At 31.1% G+C, this 21,767-nt stretch overlaps 1 protein-coding gene across 8 annotated transcripts; it reads left to right on the top strand.

The window, feature by feature from the left end:
• The first annotated feature begins 6 nt into the window (after window positions 1-6).
• On the top strand, window positions 7-21,737 carry LOC144839379 (coiled-coil domain-containing protein 154-like). 8 transcript variants are annotated; one of them, XM_078694702.1, is made up of 20 exons: window positions 7-208; window positions 3,581-3,719; window positions 6,759-7,009; window positions 7,246-7,504; window positions 7,663-7,861; window positions 9,057-9,139; window positions 9,781-9,876; window positions 10,218-10,443; window positions 10,561-10,689; window positions 14,870-14,994; window positions 15,359-15,485; window positions 15,596-15,736; window positions 15,898-15,933; window positions 16,047-16,166; window positions 16,379-16,455; window positions 16,816-17,038; window positions 17,315-17,335; window positions 17,509-17,595; window positions 17,936-18,011; window positions 20,351-21,737. In XM_078694702.1, exons 2-20 carry the CDS (start codon window positions 3,679-3,681, stop codon window positions 20,407-20,409), a joined length of 2,376 nt encoding a protein of 791 aa, XP_078550828.1. In that variant the 5' UTR covers window positions 7-208; window positions 3,581-3,678; the 3' UTR covers window positions 20,410-21,737. The 8 variants fall into 8 exon arrangements, with proteins under 8 accessions (XP_078550828.1, XP_078550827.1, XP_078550821.1 ...); XM_078694701.1 differs by having other exon boundaries at window positions 17,936-18,116; XM_078694695.1 differs by lacking the exon at window positions 20,351-21,737 and having other exon boundaries at window positions 7,663-7,855; window positions 17,936-19,932.
• Window positions 21,738-21,767: the final 30 nt, after the last annotated feature.

Raw genomic sequence — 21,767 nt, 5'->3', positions numbered from 1 at the left:
AGCTGTCAGTCCAAAAAATTACACGCGAACAGTCTGTTTTCTGTACGACGGAAGCGCCCTGGATGTGACTGCGCGGTAGCTCAATTATTTTCACGTTATTTATATTATAAAAGAAAGTAAACGCCCTATATACTTTACTAGTGATTGGGTATTTATGTCTTGTTATCATCAGGGATGGTTTAAATGGTATGGATAGACACAATAAAAGGTAGGAAAAATAAATTTAAATTAGGCTACTCTAGGCCTAGCCTACTCCCTCTCTGTTTTATATCATTGTCATTTAGGCCTATATCTATAGGCCTAGGCCTATCTATAATGATCATTAACTCTAGGCTAAAGGACTCCCTGTATAGGCCTACTAGGCTAGAACTTAGAAGGGCCTACTAAGTCAATCAGGGGGTGGTTGTCATCTAAAGATCGGCCCAACAAGTATAATATTAGGCCTAGGTAGGTAAGTAAGGTTTATTTATTGATTTCGTGAGGAACATCATTGCAAAATGCATGATGGGAAGGGTTTGGGAGCAAACGAGTACATACAAAAAACAAATCACGTATGTACGCGTCATGACGTTTTCTCCCAATCCCTTCCATTTTAGCGCCTTGAGCACTTTTAGTGGATATGTGCGCTATATAAATTGTTATATTATTATATTATATTATGCGTAACGCAGTTTTTAATATGAGATCCGACAAACAATTGCGTTCATTATAATACACTGATTTGATTATATTCTTTTCAAATTGATACTTCTTGGGATTTTTTGCCCCTTTCATTTTTTATATAATTTAATCACCTTTTTATACATTATCATTTATTATAATTCTCAAAAAGAAAATCTTAGAATTTATAATGTCTGAATTTTAATTTGAAAATGAAAGAAATAAATGTTTATTTGAATTGAACTGAGTGAGAGGATCAGGCCTCTGGCCCTCGAATCCTAAAATGAAACATCCCACTACTCTGTGAGTAAAAAAGACGATGGTGAGTTTTAAAAAAATTACCCGGAAATTGAACCTACAAACAAAACAACTTAGTCCAAATTCTACCTCATCCAAATGTATTCGTGTTAAACTCTAAACTTGGTAAAAATATTCCTTTTATAATCACTCTACTGTACTATTGTAGGGCCTAGGCAATTGTGAGCAAAGGCCCCAAGCTAAAATGATTGAGGCCAACAAATAATAAGATGATCAATGTAATGCCATAATATTGCTACACAGTTGGAGGAATATACACAAAGTAACAGTTTAAATTTCCAATTAATTACAGTTCTTCTATAGATTAAATTATCATTTTTAATATCTAGAAAATTATAGGCCTACTTTTATTTTTAATTAGATCTTAAAATATGTCATTGTTTTATAGTTATTGAAATACAATATTCAATATATACCTAAGTACAGTACAGTACCTTTGTTAAGTTCGGTAATTTTTGTAAATTTGTAGTGTAACCAGGATAGTCATACAGTTGATTATGATTGATATTTTTTCTTCAGAAACATTTTAATTGAGAATGTAACCATAATTGTTAATGTGAGATAGAAAGAGAAAAACGTAGAAAATCAACAGTAACACTCAAGAGCTTTTCACACCTACTCCAGTTCAGTTTCGTGTCAGATTGAGTGTACTGTACATCATTGTCCCCCTGAAAAAATAATTTTCAATTTTTTTGTTGAATATGCAATTTTGATGTCACATAATAGTTATTCACTTTGACCAACAATTGTGTCCAAAAAAATGATTTACCTGAGAAAACTGTAATTTACAACCAAATATAGTCAAATTCTCTGTCAGTGTCAGTGTCAAACAATGAGTTTTTGGTTAAATTTAACTGTTTATTTTGTTTATTATTATTTATCATTATTTTTTTTCATATGGAAATGAATAACTTCATTAAAACTGCAAAATGGCCTATTCAAAGACTGATTTTATAAATTTTTTAATAAGATTTTAGGGGACAATACATCTTTAAGTTTTTATGATGCGCCACACAGCTACTGTATGCAAATAACGAGTAAATAGTACAGTACTGTAGGATTGGCGCGAGCCACGTAGCACATCATGAAAGACATGAATTTATTTTCCGCGCTGGCTTTGGAATATGTGTGAAAGACCATTTACACTACGGTACTGTAGTTCAGGAAAGATAGTTCAATGTTAGTAAATTTATTCTGCTTGTTTGCATACATGGTTACAGTTCCTCTCATGGTTGCCAAGTGATAACATGCGTTCTGTGATGAAATAGCTGTACTGAGTACAGTGTTACTGTTTATAACAATTTTAATGATATTTTTAGATCTTTTTTTATGGCTACAGTAATAAATGATATTACCATGGTAGCTGTAGGCTAATGAGATATATCCGGTTATTCATGGTTATTTTGTTTCTTTAAATTACTGATAATCAGATTTTTGTATACCATACAAACATACTTTAAAGTTTAAGCCTAAAACAAATTTCGATGTACAACTTTTTATTGTAGAAGAACTACATTCTACAGGCTGTTTCCGTCTGTTTTTTTGCCCTGAAATGAAACACAAAACCACCATAAAATCATCAATGACTAAAGATAATTTTCGATCAATTTTATTTCTTACAAAAAAAGGCATTAATCATTCTCAAAGTTATTAACAAAAATAAGCGTAAAAATGGAGTATTTTGACAACCTTCGCTATCAATTTATTGATTGAATAAAATTGTCTTAATGATTTAAAAAAAATACATTCATTGATTCATTTGACCTTCACCATGGTGAACAGTGTCAGTATGTAGATCAGCGACAGCGCATGAGTAAATAAATTTGTCTTTTGTAAATTTGTACCTACAGTAATGTAATAAACATATAGTGTTCCTTCGTGGCGTAACCAAGTTAAGTGCTAATCATCTTGGAAGATTAATATTTGATTTTCATTATTGCCATAGCAATAGACAATCAATAAATTCTGTATTTTAGATTGCATCAATTATTATTTCCTGCAACAATAATTAAGTAATTCTGTACCCATAATAACTGTATAATGGCATACTGGACAACTTCAGACTATGGCAATAGGTACTGTAGATTCCAATTCTAATCAATGAACATTGAAAACAGAATAATCAAAGCTACTAGTACTAATGGTCTATATTCAAGTTTAGTACTGCGTACTGTACAGTAAACTGTATTGACAATCATTACTAAATAGAACTGGGTTTTTTTTTTGCAAATTAATTCATTGATACTGTACTTTCATAGTGTATAATTTATACATCCACAGCAGTGTGAATAAGTAATATCAACAGCACATCACTGTTTTCAATATCTTGTCTGTTTATGTCATGTGATTTTGTGCTTTATGTTATTGTGCTTTACAGTTTGAGTCTTTGATGATTGTTTTACCATGGAACTTGTTTTGTTGTTCCAAAAGGTTTTACAAACATTGAACAAATACTGTAGATAATTCCCACTTGCTTCAAACAGAAGTGTTAACATTTGAGGCCTACCACCACCAGCTCTATCGTCTTAAAACTTGTTCTGTGTTCACAAACTGCTTTCGTTGTCAAATTATTTTTGTTTATTTTGCTTTTTTAAAAATCCAGACACAAGTTTATGATTTGAATGTTGCCTCAATGTAAACAGTTCATGCTTGCTAGGCCTGCACTACGCCACGCTACTGTACAGTAGATAACATTACACCATGTGGCCATATGGTGGGGGCGGAGGAGGGTATGATGGCAGGTAAGTTCGCAATGAACTACAGTACACTGTATGTTGTTCTACAATCATTTTTCACAACTTTTATGCTAGATGATTTGACTTTTTTGCTTGATAGTTCCTTCTCCTTTTTGTTCCTTTGCCTAGTGTACTGTACAGTTTAACTTCAATTTTAAAAACTAATCTACTACTACTACTACCACTACTTTTACTACTACTGTAATCCTAACTACACCACCATAATGACAATGTGAATTAAAACAGTAATTATCGTTTTTAATGACAATTTGTGATATGTCAGTTCTAATCCTTGATAACTCTAATGTTCAACGAAAGTGTATATTTGGTGATGATAAAGCAAAGGTTTAATCATTCTAATAAATAGTAAAACTGTACAATATTATAAATTAATGTGGGCATCCAAAATTATATATACTGTACATAGTATATATATATAGTATACATTTAGTACTTGCTTTGTATGTTAGCACGATAGCACCTATAATTTATCAATCAAGTTATCATTCTGAAAATGTTGATGTACACAGGTACCTACGGAACATATATCTACAGAACATGCCTATTGAAATTCAAGAAAATCGGTTCTTATTTACTTCGCAAAATGAAAAAAAGAAAAATTTGTATATATATGGCAATATTTTGTTAAGTACTTCACTCAGTTTCTGAGTGCTTTCATTATTTTTTTTATATACAAACACTATTATTTTTAATCCAACAAGTCTTCTGAGACCGTACACATTAGCAACAGACAAGCTAATTTCAAAATATCATGTACATCATCATCATCCAACAGTGAAATTCATGTAAATTGTAATTGGAAGTAAATGTATAATCAATAATGGAAAGCACAATACTTTAATATGTTACAGTAGATTATTTATATCCTGGAGAAGAAATATTGAAAGAGGCTGTACATTATTAACATGTCACTTGCCATAGCTCACTTCACCACTATAACTGTAGTAATGGTTGTAGTAATTAGTACTGTAGTAGTACTGTGCTGTATGGTGGTCATCAAATTACTTAAACTTATTATGTTCAATACATCTAATTTACAAACTCTTAAGTCTCCACAGTGGGTGTATCATTTACAGTCTAAGTTCATGGACCATTAAGTAGGTCGTGTGCGTCAATATGTTTTTAACAAACATTGATACAATGTCATGTTCAGAATCTGTTTCAAAACCAACCAAATATAATAATCTGTATTCATTCAGTACATTATATTAAAATCAATATTGAGTGGGAACCAAAATAATTGGCGTTCTATGTTACAATTTTGTTGCAAGTATGTATCGTAATTGTAGTGCTCTACCGATAATAAGTTTATTGTTCAACAATACCTTGATTATGCATCCAATGCATAGATAGAGACCAACCACAACAAGAATTTGCTAAGTTTGTCACTTAATCATAATCCTATAATTAATTCCATGACTTAATTAGATTTAAAAGCAAGTATTAAAAAAAGATGAGAAAAGAAGTAAAGACTACTGTAAATACTTGATAGTTAAATTCTTGCATCCACATCTTCAAAACACCATTAAAAAAAAACTTAAGCAAGAGAAGAAAAAAAAGGAAAATAATAATAAAAAGAATATGTATTCGTCACTCGAGTCCTATATGGAATATTTTCCTAGAAATATTTTAATTTTAATTTAAAATAATTATGCTATAAATAGAATGATGTGTATCATAATAACAACTGTATCAATTATTTCTAATTTAGGCATATTGATATAATTTGTTAATTACAATGCCCCTGTTATATCTCTTTCTCTTTCAACATTGTGCTTATTCAGGCATTGAATTATTGGATCGAATCTTGCTCAAATATTTTCTTATTAGCATGAGCGGATATCACTTTAAACAAAGGCTGTTGCGATGTAATAGGATGTTGCTAAGCAACATATCAACCAACAAACAATTACCGAGTTCAATTGAGATTGTAGTAGTAGGTGTACTCGTAGAACGATCACGTTTCTATCGAAAAAAATTCAAACCGGTTAATTGATGCTATGAATATAAGGATAATGGATCAGAGTAATTTGCAATAACTTATGTGGTAGGTATTTAACGTGAGAAATTATCTTAAAATTGCCGTATCAACTGGTTTTTATTTTTTAATGGATGCTGTTCTAAACACAATGCGGTTGCTTATTGATGATATCCACGACAACTAAGTGTCTTAATTGTCAGCTTAGTCAGTTAATAATGATCTTGCATACTAAAATTCTTTGTCGCTTTTTTTTACTGTATTCATATAGCTAAATTTGAAATTGTAATTAGTTTAGTATAGCAAGCCTCTCTCAATAGGTACAGTAATTGTGTATAAATGGTGGTGTCATAAATACTCCCACCTGCTTATTAATAGTACAATTTCATATTTGCTTTTGTTTAAGATTTTTATGTACATGTTTGTACATATTTATTTGAAAAAAATTTCTTTACATACATTGATCATAAATTTAACTTCTTTGTCACATTACTTGTATATATTTTACGACATACAGATATTATTCAATTATTGATATATTAAGCATTGAAAACGGATAATATTCTCACTGAAGTGGCAATATCATATTAAACAATTTCAGCCTAACTATATTTGCTAATTTTCATCAGTGACTGATATTTTAAGTTATACTACCAAGGTAACATCTTTACTGTCATTCTTTAATTGATGCTTTTATTGGATAACAAATATTTGAGTTGTTATTAGGTATAATCAATTTTACATTTACTGTATTTTGTTCCCAGAGAAATTAATTTAAACAATTTGTATAGAAAATATTAGGAAATAACACAAAATAACACAAAAATATATTGATTAGTGCTTTGAATATTGTACGTTATAAGCAATTGCAAGTAATGTACAGACAAGGTGTACTTTAATTTGCCACAATTTTTTTGAAAATTTGATTACAAATGTTTTCGACCATATGTAAATTTTCTTGACTGCACTTACAGTGGTTAGTTATTTCTTGACTTTTAAAGATTAGAATACGATTAATCAAAATATTGTGTTTTTTACTGTTTTAGGCAAAGCCAACTTCAAAACCGGTTTCAGCCACTTCCATCAATCCAACAAACTCACAACCAACAAGGTTTTGAAACTGCACTTGTACCTGTTGGAGCAACACACAAATCACAAATGTCACATCATATCACAAACGGTGGGCCAATGTTATTCAATGATGTCGGTGACCCAAAGATCCGTCAGTTTGATAACAGGCTCAGCGTGGCTGAACAATCAAACCGAGCTCTTCTCGAGGAGGTTGTACGACTTCAAGGTAAGTAGGTTTGGTTTCTAATAATTTGGAACCAGCTCAACAAATTTAATAGCTGACATAATATTGAAAACTACAGAAATAAGTTATGTAAGTACAAGAGCCATTTTGAATGAGTCTGATGAAAAACTATGATTTCAATGTACTGAACATACAAAGTTTGTGTGCAGAGTTTATCCGATCAGTTACAATACAACCAACCATTGATAATACTGTCTAATGAATTGCTTGTTTTATAGGCGAGCTTAAACAAGCTCACCGCAAAACAGAGGACATGCTAAGCATAGAACGACAGGCAAGACAGCAACTGACGGAGAATCTAAGGGCTAGCAACGATCTAATTGGACAGTTAGGGGCAAGGTTAAAGAGAGCTGAGGAGAAGGTCGCTGATGAAAGGTCGGCAGTAGGAGCACTTGTAAATCATACTAAACAAGTTGAACAAGCTGTTTTAGGGAGTCAGCAAGAATTGATCGCAAAACGTGATCACCAGATGACTAAGTATGTACTAACATGCTATAATGCTATTATTTTTGTGGTAGTTGATAACTTAAAAACTGTTAACTTTTAAAGTTGAAGCAACATAGCATTACTACTACAGAGTACTCCTTTAAAATCTTAGTAGAAACAATGGTAGATTTATTTAATTATTTTTATAGATTTCTTGAACTTCAAAATGATGTAGATGAAGCTAATCGTATGCGAGAACAACTAGAACGTGCAATGGCTACAATGGTAGATGAGATACGCCAGTTAAAATCCAGAGTAGATTCACAAAGTATAGAATTTGGTAGCGTTATGCACGAAGTTAAAGATCGGGCAAAAAGATTAGAAGAAGAAAACCGCCAAGCTGTAAGTGTAAGCTTGTACCATTCTATTCTTTTTATAATGTGCTTACCTTAATGATGCTTACCTTAAGTGAAATTGGGAGGCACAGTGTAACTTAAGTGAAATAATGAGGCGAAAAACAATTACTCATAACTTAATGTTGTACTAATGTGTCATCAATAATATCATTATCATTTTAATGGCATTGGGCTATCTTCGGTTTTATACATTGGCTTTATTCTTACAACATGTGTTAATGTGTGCATTTTTAATACGATCATTCACATGTGTTCAAGATGCACTGTAACACAGAATTATTGGATTATTAAAGGTGACAGTACATGTTTTAATTTAAAACAGTAATAATTATACAGTAATAATTATACAGTACTGTAATTTACTCATCCTTTATTATCCTCATTGTCATAATTATTATCCTTGTTATTATTGTTTTTGTCGACTAATCCTTGATATCTTATTTCTATTCAAGTTGTTGAATGTCGTTTTATTTTCATTCTCATCATCAAATCATCACCTTTGCATAATCATATGTACAACTTTTGTTAACTGTTTTCTATTTTCTTATTTCTAATTTCCTGCACTATCATTAAAACAGAGGGTAAGTATTATATTGTTTAAATTAATTGTATTTATCACAATTATTATTTTATTAAAGAAATATGAATTGTACAAAAAATATTAATTTGTTAATATAAAATACAAATATTTTCTATATGATATTATTAAGTATAATAAAAAAGAACCAACAACTGATGAAAAAGTGCAATTACTGAGAGACCAGTTCAGTATAGGGTAAGGGTAATATGTCATGACCTTTGTATAATTTATGTACTTGAACATTTTGTCTTGTAAAGCTGTTATAACAAATAGTGTTACCTTCTGTATTAAGTTGATCTGACATGACATGTAAATGTGTAGTAGTACTAATTTATATTTTCTTATCCATTCACAATAAATTCATCTTTGTTTGGACATTTGTGTTATTTGACAAATCAAGCACTATGGAAGTACCAACAAAGTCTCTTCTTAATAGGGATGTCCACTGGGGTTAACAATAGGGGTTAATATACTGTATATTTCCCCTCGTTGGTTTACCTCCTCAAAGGAGGGGTTCCACTGTACAGTATTTATACTTATCATGTGTGTTTGTGTAATTGTTTGCAATAGTTTTTGCTAACTAACATATTCTTGCTACTGTAATTAGATGGATAATCAGCGTAAATACCATGAGAGTCATCATTCTGTTGAGCAAGCGACCTCCGTATTGAGGTCACAATTGGATGCAAGGTATAAAAAAAATGCACTCAAACCACCCAACACTTTTTTATCCTTTTCTCAATTCACTTTTTTTTTTCAAAATTATAAATTTTGTACTTGAATTAAAGTTAGAATAATTATGTTTCTTAACTTTGGTACTCTATACAATTGGGTCCAAATTCAGATATAAACTGTGTCTATCCATACTACAATTTTTTTTTTTTCTCAATCAAAATTTTATTTTACAATATATTTTTGCCAAAAAGTACTTTGTTTACTTTATATGCTTTACCAGTTATTGTGTTATTATCATAAATGTCTTAGCTTTGTACCAGTGACATTGTATATTCTTCTTGGTTATGTAATAATATTTAGTCAAAAAGTGGAGTGTTATTTTAAACATTGATTTTCCTTTATTTTTTATATAAATTATTTACAGTACTACATTGTTCCTATAAATTGAGTTACTACTAATTTTTAATTACAAAAACCCACAGACTTGAAAACTGATAACAATATCAATAAGTTTAATTTATCAATTTCCCAAATTGGTGGAATACATCTACCATACAGCACTGCTTTGGAGTTTTCTCTGACAATTCCAACATAAAAAAAAAAACGCTCCATAGACAACTATTACAAGTTAAAACTTGTTTGCTTTTCAATTCAAGATTGGGTGAAGTAAGAGATGTTTTGATGGACTTGAGAGGTAGAATATCATCAGAAGAAACCGAACGAAGGCAACAAGAACAACAAGTGTTTTTAAAGTAGGTTTGATTGAAGGCATCCTCAGAAATACATTAAAATTTATTTGCATTTAAAAGTTATTTCCTACTTGGTGGTTTGGTGCTTATGATGCTTGGCGTCCTGGGTTCAAGTCCTGTCATTTGTCAGTATTTTTTCATGACAAAAGACAAATCCACTCCCAAAGACTTGTAATAAGACTTTGTTTATGTAGAGCATTTTGTGTATATGTTTGTCTTGTGAACGGGATTGCCACCTTTAAGAAGAAGGATAGTGAATGAATTTGCTTATGGTTATTCTTGGAAATTTGCCTAAATTTATATTTAAAAAAAAGATTTACTCCAACTTTCTACCTTGCATTCAGAATGAATGACCTTCAATCTCAAGTACATGAACAAAATCGTAAACGTGAAGAAGGCATGCATGTTTTAGATGTCGTCCAGCGAGAACGGGAACATGCATCTGACAACGAACGACTGAAAATGCAGAGTAAGATTGCGGAAATTGCTGAAGAGGTTAGCAAGAAAATTCTAGGCAAAGAGATTCGGCTACGGGAGGAGGCTCAACAAAAGTTTGGCAACATTGAAAAGGTATGTGATGTCATTATCATAGCCAGTTATATGTATGGTATTTACTGTATACTACTTGCAGGAATTACTTACCCTTCTTTTTTCCCATTTTTCATGATTGTCTACTTTCATTTTTAGTATCTAAATGCAGAACAATCAGCACGTATTGCCCATGAGCAAGCCATGCGGGAAGAGAATGAAAAACGATGGACAGCTCTGCAAAAGCTCACAGAAGGGGAAGTTCTAAATGTTCGAGAAAACCAAAAGGTAGGCTTAACTTTTTATTTCATGAATACAAAAACTGTAAATCACCTGATGAAATTAATTAATGTAACATTTGTGAAGATAGGAAACTACAGAGATTTGAACCTGGCATCTTCTAATTTTACCACATGTATAATAAACTTGAAAGTTTCTCCTCCATTTCACTATTTACCTACTTGTTTTCACTTCAATTTAGAAGGTATCACTCTAAACATAGAGCTCCATGTTTTAATAACTACAGTATATACTGAGATTCTATAATTATATTACCGATATAAAACTGTACTCAAAAGAGACCCAACACTTGCAAATAATGACCATATTAATTATCTGAAACTCTTATTAAGGGTTTCTGTTTTGTTGATTGTTTTGTAATTTTAATGTAGTGTATCTCTCCATTTCTGGAGTCTTTTTTGAATAAATTGAAATTAAATATTTATAGCAAAGGTATATTTGCATAAAAAATCATATAATTTTAAGGTTTAAAAAAAAAATAATATTGTGAGTTATCAACATTCAATGCTTAAGGCAGTAGAAGTTGAGGAACGTGTTTCCAATTTGATTGTGATTTTTATTAGTTACAGTCTATTGTTGATTTTATTTATTTTGATGCTAGGTAATTAAGATTACTCAATACTGTATGCATGATTGACAATCATGCATACAGTTATGAAACCAAATGAGGAAGATATAATTGATCTCCATCTCATTCGCCATGATAACAGATACCAGAAATCATGTATTATGATCTTCAGTTTTCATGATATACTGTAATATTGTATTTTATTTTGTAATTATTGTATGTCTGCTTTTCAACATTTTAGTTTTTTGAGCAAACATTTGCAACATAAATGAGTAATAACCATTTTATAAATATTTTTTTGATATAAGAATCCAAATAATACAGATAAAATTATGGATAGATTAGAAAATTTGGAGGGAAAGTTGCTATCAAGGAGACAGTCAAATAGTGACTTAGCTGAAGAACAGGCAAGATATAGAATTTTGATAAATAACTGCTTTTTATAATACTGTATGTCGCCATGTGATAGTGAATAGGGAGCTTTTGATTTGCGACGACCAATGACCAACCTAGGTCAGGTCAATCTATGTGTCATTGTCAGGAAACCATCAAACCTATGTCGAGTTGAGGAGCGAGGACACGCGTTCCAATATCAACACATAGCAAGTGCACATTGAATAACATGACATGGTCTTCGCAAATCGAAACCTAATAGTTTATTTTATTGTAAAAACTAAATATTTGCATAAATATAGTAAATACTTTTATTTACTCATTTTTAGTTATGAATAATAACCTTAACGCATTACTGTGGCCACGGGAATTATACATTTCAGATAATTCTTTTGTTGTCAAACAATAATTTGTTTCAATTTGTAGAAGTGTATGAGAAAAAAAAAATCAGCTTGCTAAATAATTGCATTTTTACAGTGTAAAGTGTAAACAAAATGTTGGTATGCAAATATATTTATGTTTTGAATAATTTATTTATTTTTAGTCATAAAACTCTCTGTACAATAGCATTTAGCACATGCCATGAATACAAATGGTATCTTCGAGCCAAAGAAGACTATTAACATAAAATGTACTATTCAAAATTCGATATATATATATATATATATATATAACAATATAGGGCTTTATGTTTATTTAAATCAAGATGTTTAATAATTCAGTAGTTGTAGTGCTTTTAATCATTTTGTTTTATTGTGTTGTTATTTATCAGCATTACAATTTACAATCAAAGAAAATATTTTTTAGGTAGAATTCTTTTGTTTTGAAGCTATTAGAGTATTAGATTAAATTATTTGTAGTCTTGAAATGCTTTACATTTATAGTTTTAATTATGCTTTATATTTTTCAATCTAAAAAATATTAATTTTTTAATGCAAAACCTGTATTGACAAAATGAAAGATAAATTTTACTTTGATTTTCCTATAACTAAAGAAATATGCAACAAAATATTTGAAAACACGAGTAGCTGAAATGACTGATAAAGTTGAAAGTTTAGAAAGAACAGTAAAGAATCATGACAAGTATCAAGTTGAACTTGAGGAAGAGGCAAGACATTTTTCTTTTGTCGATAATGCTTTTTTGTACAATCTGCTGCTATATTATACTTTAATGTGAATAATTAAGGAGTTTTGTTTAACATTGATTATGTTACTGATTAGTCTGTAATCCACAAATGATTTTACTCATTCAGTAAAAGAAACTGGATTTAGTACACTAAATGAATCACTTCTAAAGTAGATGTTGAAGCTGCCATATGTGTGTGTGTCAAACACCAAATGATCTTACAATTTTTTAGCAAACCTTTAAAAAAATATATTTATTTTGATTTATCAACACTTATTCATAAAATCTTATTTTAAAATATTTTTATTTTCTAAAAAAAAGAAACATGTTACAAAGAATCTGAAAACGCGAGTTAATGAAATCTCAAACAGATTTGATAGCTTGGAGAGATCAGTGAAGAGTCGAGAAAGACAAATTAATGCTGAAGATGAGGCAAGATATATTTATATAGCTTATGCCAGTGAATTGACGTTGCTTTCACGATATTTGCGTCGCCAAGTTTATATTTGTTTGTGTTTTATATTTATAGTGTTTATTCATAACTGTAGATTGTGTATTGCATTTTGGTAACAATTCAACTCTCCCAAAGTTGAGTTTACTCATTTAGGCTTTAGTTGTTTACGTTGGTGGGTAGAAAACAACTTACTCTGGTAAATACCTAGGCCATTTAATGTACTATTTTTTACCTTTGGGACCTTTATAACAAAATCTGCGTCCATGTTTCGAGAGAGTTGACTGTATAGGTAAATAATAATATTTGTCTGATGCCTAAGGATGACATTTTTGTGAAAATAGATATAGTATTATAATATTTTTGTGTCGAGTACAGTAGCATAATGGCTATTAGCGCTTACTGGCTAAACCCGGAGGCCCCTGAGCTTACCCCAGAGGAAGAAAAAGGCATTAAAATATGTCAGAGTATGTAAGGTAGAGTTGGAGGGCCAATTAGCATTCCTAAACCAGGGGACTCTGGCCTCTGTGTTACGTCACTGCTCCAGTAAAGAATATTATATAGCAGCCTTATATGCTAATAATGAAAGATGCATATATACTGTAGTATGATTTTAGCTTTTTTAGTTTATGAAAATGTTGCTTGATTTAGAGGTAGTTACCATTTGTAAAACAGATTAGAGGATGTTGAAAGAAAGATTAATGTGGAATGAGTTATTGAATGAAGAAATGTGTTAACAGAACTATTGCTTTGCTTGTTGTTACTGCTATATTTCAGTTGTTTAAATTTAGATATGTAATTATATTTTAATTTGTTATAGTTTAAATACATAAAATGATTGTTCTTTTTTTCTGAACTGAAATGCAGAAAGCGCGACGTTCTGTACAACGAAGAGAGTCAATTTCAAGGAGGACAGAAGAGGCAAGCATGTGGAGATTTTGCCTCCATTGCTTAAAGCAATACTGTATATTGTATATATTGTTTTCATGTGCGAATGTCATGAGACATTTGATTGTACAGTAATATATTATGATGGTATCAGAAGGCTTAAGTATACATGTAAATTTACTATAACCATCAAGCACAAGCTTGGTGTCTGGAAGAAGTAATCAATAACAACTTGTTTGCAGGTTTTTTTTTACTACTACTACTTAGCATATTTGATACTGTACTACAGTACATTAACTGCATATGCATTCTTACATTATTTTTTTAACAAAGCTTATAATAAATGTATAATTTCAGCCTTTGGAATTAATTACTGGTTCAAGATGTCAAACATCATTGTCCTCTTGTTGCTACCAGCGCTTCAATTATATTTTAAAACAGTTTTTAAACGTTCTTGTATTAATTTGATAAAACCTTTTTTTTTTGTAACAATTTGCAATAATATTATCATTTCCCTATTAAACAGTCCTTCGTATAAGCTAATAAAATAAAAACAGATATATTTTTTATGAAGCTACTGCAAGCAATGTCTATTTGATTGTTATAAGCTTCTGCTGCTTATTCCAAATATTCAAGTGCCCTGAAGCTGGCGTGTAAAGAACCTCTGTACTGGTTAGTGGCTTGCTTCATCAGAGTTGATTATTATAATTTTTTTTAAGTTTTGAATTGTTCATTTTAACAGATTGATAGACACAAGAATGCAGGTGGTCTGTCAAAGGTTGGTGAAACAATGGAGAAATTGGAAAAGATGCAAGCGGAAACAAAGAAGCAGCTTGAACAAGTGATGAAGGCAGAAATAACATCAAGGTAATATCAAACATGGGGTCTTGGGTTTGTAGCAGTGTATGTCTACATGATTAAATGGATAAATATAACGAAACGTCCAATTCTATGTTCATACCAAGGCAATCTAACAACAGGACACGGAGCTCACCTTGCCAAGATAGGAACTTGTAACAGTCCTTTGTGACAAATACCAACAGTACTGAGCTATGTACATATTCTCCACGGTGTGGTGTCTGTTAAAAAGCGTGGAGCTGGTTGTGTCGCAGCCACAGATAAACCCTTTGATCTCCGCATCCTGTTGTTAGGCCTTGTTTATACCAAACAATAAAAGGCAGCTAACCATAGAATATCTTAATAGAAATGTCTTTTCCAAATAAATTAATAGACAAAGCCAGGATAAACAGATAGAGAACAAGATTGAAGATGTGCAAGAAAAACTGGGTGTGGCTATTTCCACCTTGCAACAGGCAATTGGTGGAATCAATGAACAAGTAATAACTGCAACTTCTGAAGTGAGTATTCTAGCATTGGTTTGATAATCGAATGTTCATTGTTAAATATTCAGTGTTGTATATACCCTCATCAATTATTCATTTTTCATCATATACTAAAATAATTACAGTATCAAGACAAACTCAAGGTGATGATTGAAGAATATCAGGGATCTGAAACCAGAGGAGCTGCAGACATGGATGCCAGAGTCACGGCTATCCAATCTAAGCTAACCCAGCTAGATGAATCAATTGAAGTAAAGATTTCACAGGTAAGCTATCTCAAATATACCAATGTTTAATTCACTCAAAATAACCTGTAGGATTACCAAGATTGAAGCTACAGATCAAGAACCTTTTCAACAGTATTTACAGCTTGCACATGTTACAATTGACTTGGCATATTCTTCACTCGCATTTATTCTCTTTTCAGGTCTTGAGTAAAGTCATGGATGCAGACTCTAAAGAGGTAAGGTTGTAAAATCTCATTACTGCAGTAACTCCACAATGTATTATCATGTTATATATTATATAAGTGAGATAAAACGAAAGATAAGGAAACCTTAACCTTTTTTTTAACAGGAAACTAAAAAGGCATTAAGGACCCAGCAGAATTTGATCGAAGAAATTGAACACTGGCGATCTGGAGCTGAACGTAAACTAAAACAAATTAAAGAAAAAATGGATGACCTCTCACCAGAGGTAAGTTTAGAATTATGGACTTCTTTTTAGAAAGAGAGAGTACTGCAAATGCCTCTCTGCACAATTGTACTAAACAACATTATTCTTCTATGTTGAAACCATGGAGAAAGTATGAAACAAATCTCAAACAATGACCAACATTCGGACAATGTCTACATTGTCTATAGAAAAAGATGTTCTCTTTTGTACAAAATGTTTTCTCTTTCTGACAGATTGAACAAATGAATAAAGCTAATGAATCTGTACAAGATGACATGAAAGAACTAGTGGAATCTGAACAGAAAGAAAGGTAAACAACTACTTAAGTAACTTTAATTGTGATGCATTCTACTGACTTAAGCTCTGTCTACACGATCAAACTTTATGTGAATGTGATGTGCATAAATGAACTTGATAATAACATATCACTACCATATTTGGGCATATTACTACCATATTTGGGCATATCACACTTTTTTTGTCAAACTAGTTTGATAGTGTAGACAGAACTTTAGAGACCACAGTCTCTAAATTTGAATTACTTTAATGAAAGACCAGGTCAACAGTATAAAAGTACCTTTACTTTCATAGCAGGATTGGAGTTGTTAAAATTGTACTACCTTGTACTGTACCTTTTACTTGACATTTAATTTTTATTATTTAACATTAGAATTCGAGATGTTCAGATGGTGCGTGCTGATCTAGATATGAAGTATAAGCAAATACAGACAGACATAGCAACTGCCAAGGCATCAGTCGTTGCATCAGGAGGAGGAGCAACAACGCCAATGCCAATCTCACAAAAAGAAAAAATGGCTGCTGGTAAGGGTGGCGGTAAAGTAGACCAAGGAACGTTGGATAAGATGGGTTACCTAGAGACAGAGGTCAATAAGGTCAGTTACTAATGAAGTAGAAAATAAGTTTGATGATGTTTTTTTTGCCTCAGTTATGTATACAGTACTAGAAAATATTTTTTAATTTTTATCCAACCAGCTATCATTTATACTGTTATTTAATGTTGGCTTTCATTTATAATTTCGTACACCAATGTTAATTTATACAACATTAATGATTACTTTGGTAACATTTTGTTATCAATCAAATAATGTACACTCTGTAAAGATAATCCTTTTTCATTTTACTATTTTTTTTGTGCTCACATTACACAGTACCGTGGAAAGTTCCTCGAGGTTTGTAATTTTTGTCTATAAATATTTGTATCAATTATGATGTAAATGTAATATATTATTTTACAAAACCATCTCACCGCTGTGTATCATATTCGTTGAAAAAATTGATGTTAAAATAGAAGAAAGATGTTTCCATATTTTGTACATCTAATTATTTTGTATATAATTTTTAGATGAAAGAAGAAATTGCAAAGGTAGATGGGACAGTTAGCACTGTTAAGGTTCACTTGGGCCGTAAGATAGAACAAGAAGGAAAACAGGTATGTTGAAATTAGTACTGAATGAAAGTTTCAGTGTCTCTAAAGCTCTGTCTACACTATCAAACTAATGCAATGTGCCCAAATATCACATTTGTCACATAAAGTTTGATAGTGTAGACAAAGCTTAATTTATGTTAGTAAAGTGAGTTGTATAAACATGGTTAATAGCTTCTTTCAAGATAAACTGTTTATGGTATACCTTTACAAAATTCACACGCATGTATGATACCAAGATGTGGTTGTTTGTCTTGGAAGGGAACACCCAACATTGTTGGAAGTGTTATGTTGGATTAAATGCTATTTAATACTAATTCTGTCTAATGCTTTTATTTTTCATCAGCGAAAGGAAGAAACTCAAGATTTACAATACATACTAGAAGATGTGAAGAAAAAAGTTGAAAAGATGGAAAAAGAAGGTGCAAAATCAAAAAAGAAAGATGACGGAGACTCTGATAAGAAGAAAGATGATGGGAAGAAAGATGATGGGAAGAAAGATAAAGATAAATCAAAAAGTGATGATGGTGAGGAAAAAAAGAAAAAGAAAAAATCTGGAAAGGATGATAGTGAGAAGAAAGAGGGTGATGATGATGGAGGAGAGAAAAAGAAAAAGAAGAAGAGTAAAGATAAAGAAAAGGAAGGTGAGGGAGAGAAAGATGAAGAAAAAAAGGATGGAGAAGATGGTGGAGAGAAAAGGAAGAAAAAGAAAGATAAAGATAAAGACGGAGAAGGCAAAAAGGAGAAGAAAGAAAAGAAAGAGAAGAAGGATAGAGAGAAAGATGGTGGTGAGAAAAAGAAAAAAGATAAGAAAAAGGATAAAGAGGATGGAGGAGAAGGAGGAGGAGGAGGAGAAGATGGGGTTTCTGAAGGAAATGCTGATCAGTCTTAACACCAATTATTGATGATGATTTGACAAAACACTATGAATAAGCAACATGTGCTTTGTAATGATGCAGAGGTTTAAAACCAGCCAAGAGGTTGTTGCTGAGTGATAAAGAAATGTGCCAAAAATCTGTGCAATAAGGCATTATACAATGCATGATACAATATACACATATACTATTGTAGTGCATGATGGGAAATATGCAATATCCAATATATTTATATATTATGCAATGACAGTATTAAAAGCAATGTAGAACCCTATTAGTGCATGATGGATAATATTTTAATAATTAGGGGTGTAGTGCATGAATAGAATATAAAAATGCATGATGGGTATATTTTAATTATGTTGTTGTGCTTGAATGGAACATATAAATGCATGATGGGATATTTTCAATATGTTCACTCATAAATACGATGCATCTAAGTGTGTAATTTATGTTAACTTTGCTATTTTATTTAAATGCACTGTTTGAAGTTGATCTTCTTTACACCTTCCATCAATTTTCCTAATCATAACATAATATATTAACACCGTTACTAAAATTTAACAGTATTATATTACTGCACATATAATTATGGATTTTAAGTACAGTAAGTGATCAAATTACCTCAGTAAAATAAGCACAACACATAACCTTTTTTCCCCTACAGTTGTTGTACTTTTTACAGTTGTTTTAAAATTTATTTATGCAGAAACAACACAATAGTCTTAATTTGATCATTGTTATAACTTCCAAATATCAAACGATCAGATTGAATTTATTTTTAACCTCTCGTAAATGGAAGTTTTTTTATCATTTACAATACTTACAATGTTTGAAGTGTATTTTCACATGCATTATTTACACCAAGCATTTTTGTTTATTTAATATAATATTGTATATAATATATCTGTATATAAAGTTACACATTTTTTATCTTGAAATTTCATAAAATACTTCCAACGGTTATTAAGAACGAGAATTATATTTGCAATACAACTTAATGTTTTGTTTATTTAACCGTATTTCAAGAGTGTGACACCGCCAAAGTCAATAGAAAATTGACAATGTTTAAAGGTACCTGCATGGTATAGTTCATGACACTAATTTTATATTTGCACAAAAAATGTCTTGGTTTAATGTTAATAATCCAACTTAAGGAGATATAATATTTATTTGAACTATATTTTGTAAATTTATAATGCTGTGTAAGTAAAGTTTGGCTTGCAAAATCTTTTTTTATTGTTTATTCTTTAATAAGACTTGGTTAACTGACATAACAATACTGTAAATGGTCGATGCAATTGTTTAAGATAAATTCAACCCTTTGACACTTTCTCAATATTGGTCAAACTGAAAGTCCTGGGAATTGAGCTCTGTAGCACCTGTTCGATCATTTATGGTTCCACACATTCACAACTTTTTAAAGCTTAACTATATTTTCTATCTTTTGTATCACTCAGTTTTAGTGGGCCAATGGCGCTGTTGCGGTGCTTGGGTTTTTCTTTATTTCTTAAAATTACCGTGATTTGAACTTTAAATGATTCAAGTATTTCAGTAGAATAACACTAATAACATTCAACTGACATGTTTTTAACTAATACCTTTACCTTGGGTTTGCTACTTACCTTTTAATTTAAATTCATTTCATTCTTGCACACAAATTACCTGCTTTGCACCTGTAGAATACCTTGTAACACCTTTGCGATTATTTCCAGAGCATGGATCATATCACCTAACCACTCATGTATGCAAATTAGCACATTTAGAGATCAACCTGCATGGACCTTCCTGATTGTACTTCCGCATGGTTTTACTTTCTGAACACCTGTATATCATGAATATTCATTTGATCTGATCATTTTGCAATTCTGTATTCTTATTTACAGCCAAGGAGAAGTCTAACAATAAAGATGCGACTGGCGAAAAAGGCAAAGATGAAAAGTAATCAAAGAAATTGGTAATATTCTGGTAAATCTTTGCCAGGTCATATATGCAAGTTTTTAATATTAATAATTGAGTACATTTTGTATAGCAAGTTGTTGTAGACATGGTTCAATTATTCAAGGCTGTGCAGAAAGTCTTTCATGCACATTTGATATTGATTGACTGTGACAGTACTTTATAAACAGAACGTAAACTGAAGGCATCTTGAATTAAACTTGGAGTTGAGCAAGAAGACTGTAGTGAGGCATGTACTGATTTTGTTTGCAAGCCAGGAGTTTGTGTAGTCCACATCATTTTCAGAGGATGTTAACAGGCACAAGTATGAAATAACCCAGAGTCATAATGTGCTTTGGTTTGTTAACGCAGAAAGCTAATCTCAATTCTAACAAATAGAGGGTAAATACCTTGTTACATACTACTGTACTGTATAAAAGTACCTTTTTCCAATTTCTTTTGACAACATTTTCAGAATTTCGTGGAAGTGATGGCAAGATAAGAGTGTCTGTGTAACCTTTTAAATTTATATTGTACCCTTTTGCTTTAGTCTTTAATACTGTGTGTAGTTCGCTAAAAAAAGTCTAATAATAATGCAATCTTGGTATTTATATTTTGAAAATTTGATATACTCCATCCATATACGCGTTGTCCGTCCAAATGAGGCTTATTTTTATATGAATTCATTATGAATTATAATGTACTATATATTAAATGTTTAAATGTGTAAATATAGGTTTATAATATATAAATAGTTTTTTTGTATGATGATGTGCTGGCAGGATGCAAAAGATAGGGCATTGGGTAGCGTCACAACTTCATTTTACAATTTTTAGGAACCATTCAAACCACCTCAACTCCCCCCCCCCCCCCCAACAACTCATTTTATTATTTTTTCATGCAGATGCGCTAAACACTTCTAAAATGCTTCCCTTTATGAAAGATTTGGGATCTATTGTATTTTTGTTGTGAAAAAAAAAACAATTTTCATAACTTTTTCAAGAAACATTTGGCACACAAGTTAACAATGCAAACACATTTTACAGACATCAACATTTATTTTAAAAACACTTGTTTTAAATTCTAAAGTACTGTATTTCCATGACTTTTCTATAACCAGTTATTTTTTTATAGGACCCTGAAAATACCGAGTTGATTTCCCTAACTTTCCAAAAGCACTGGAATAACACAAGAACCCATACATAAATGTGAATGAAAAGCATTTAATTTTTTTTACCTAAATCCTTAATTGCTGTGTATGAGTACAGTTTGTCTCAAATTCTGGAATTTGTGAATGTATGTATGTTTGTTAAAATAATAAATTAACTGTTCATATTTACAGAATGATGGTTTTTATTTCTTTTA

Source organism: Antedon bifida, chromosome 4, assembly GCF_963402885.1.
Source record: "Antedon bifida chromosome 4, ecAntBifi1.1, whole genome shotgun sequence".
NCBI classification, from domain to species: domain Eukaryota; kingdom Metazoa; phylum Echinodermata; class Crinoidea; order Comatulida; family Antedonidae; genus Antedon; species Antedon bifida.
The sequence above is the reverse complement of the archived record's forward strand: the minus strand, read 5'-3'. Positions and strand labels throughout refer to the sequence as shown.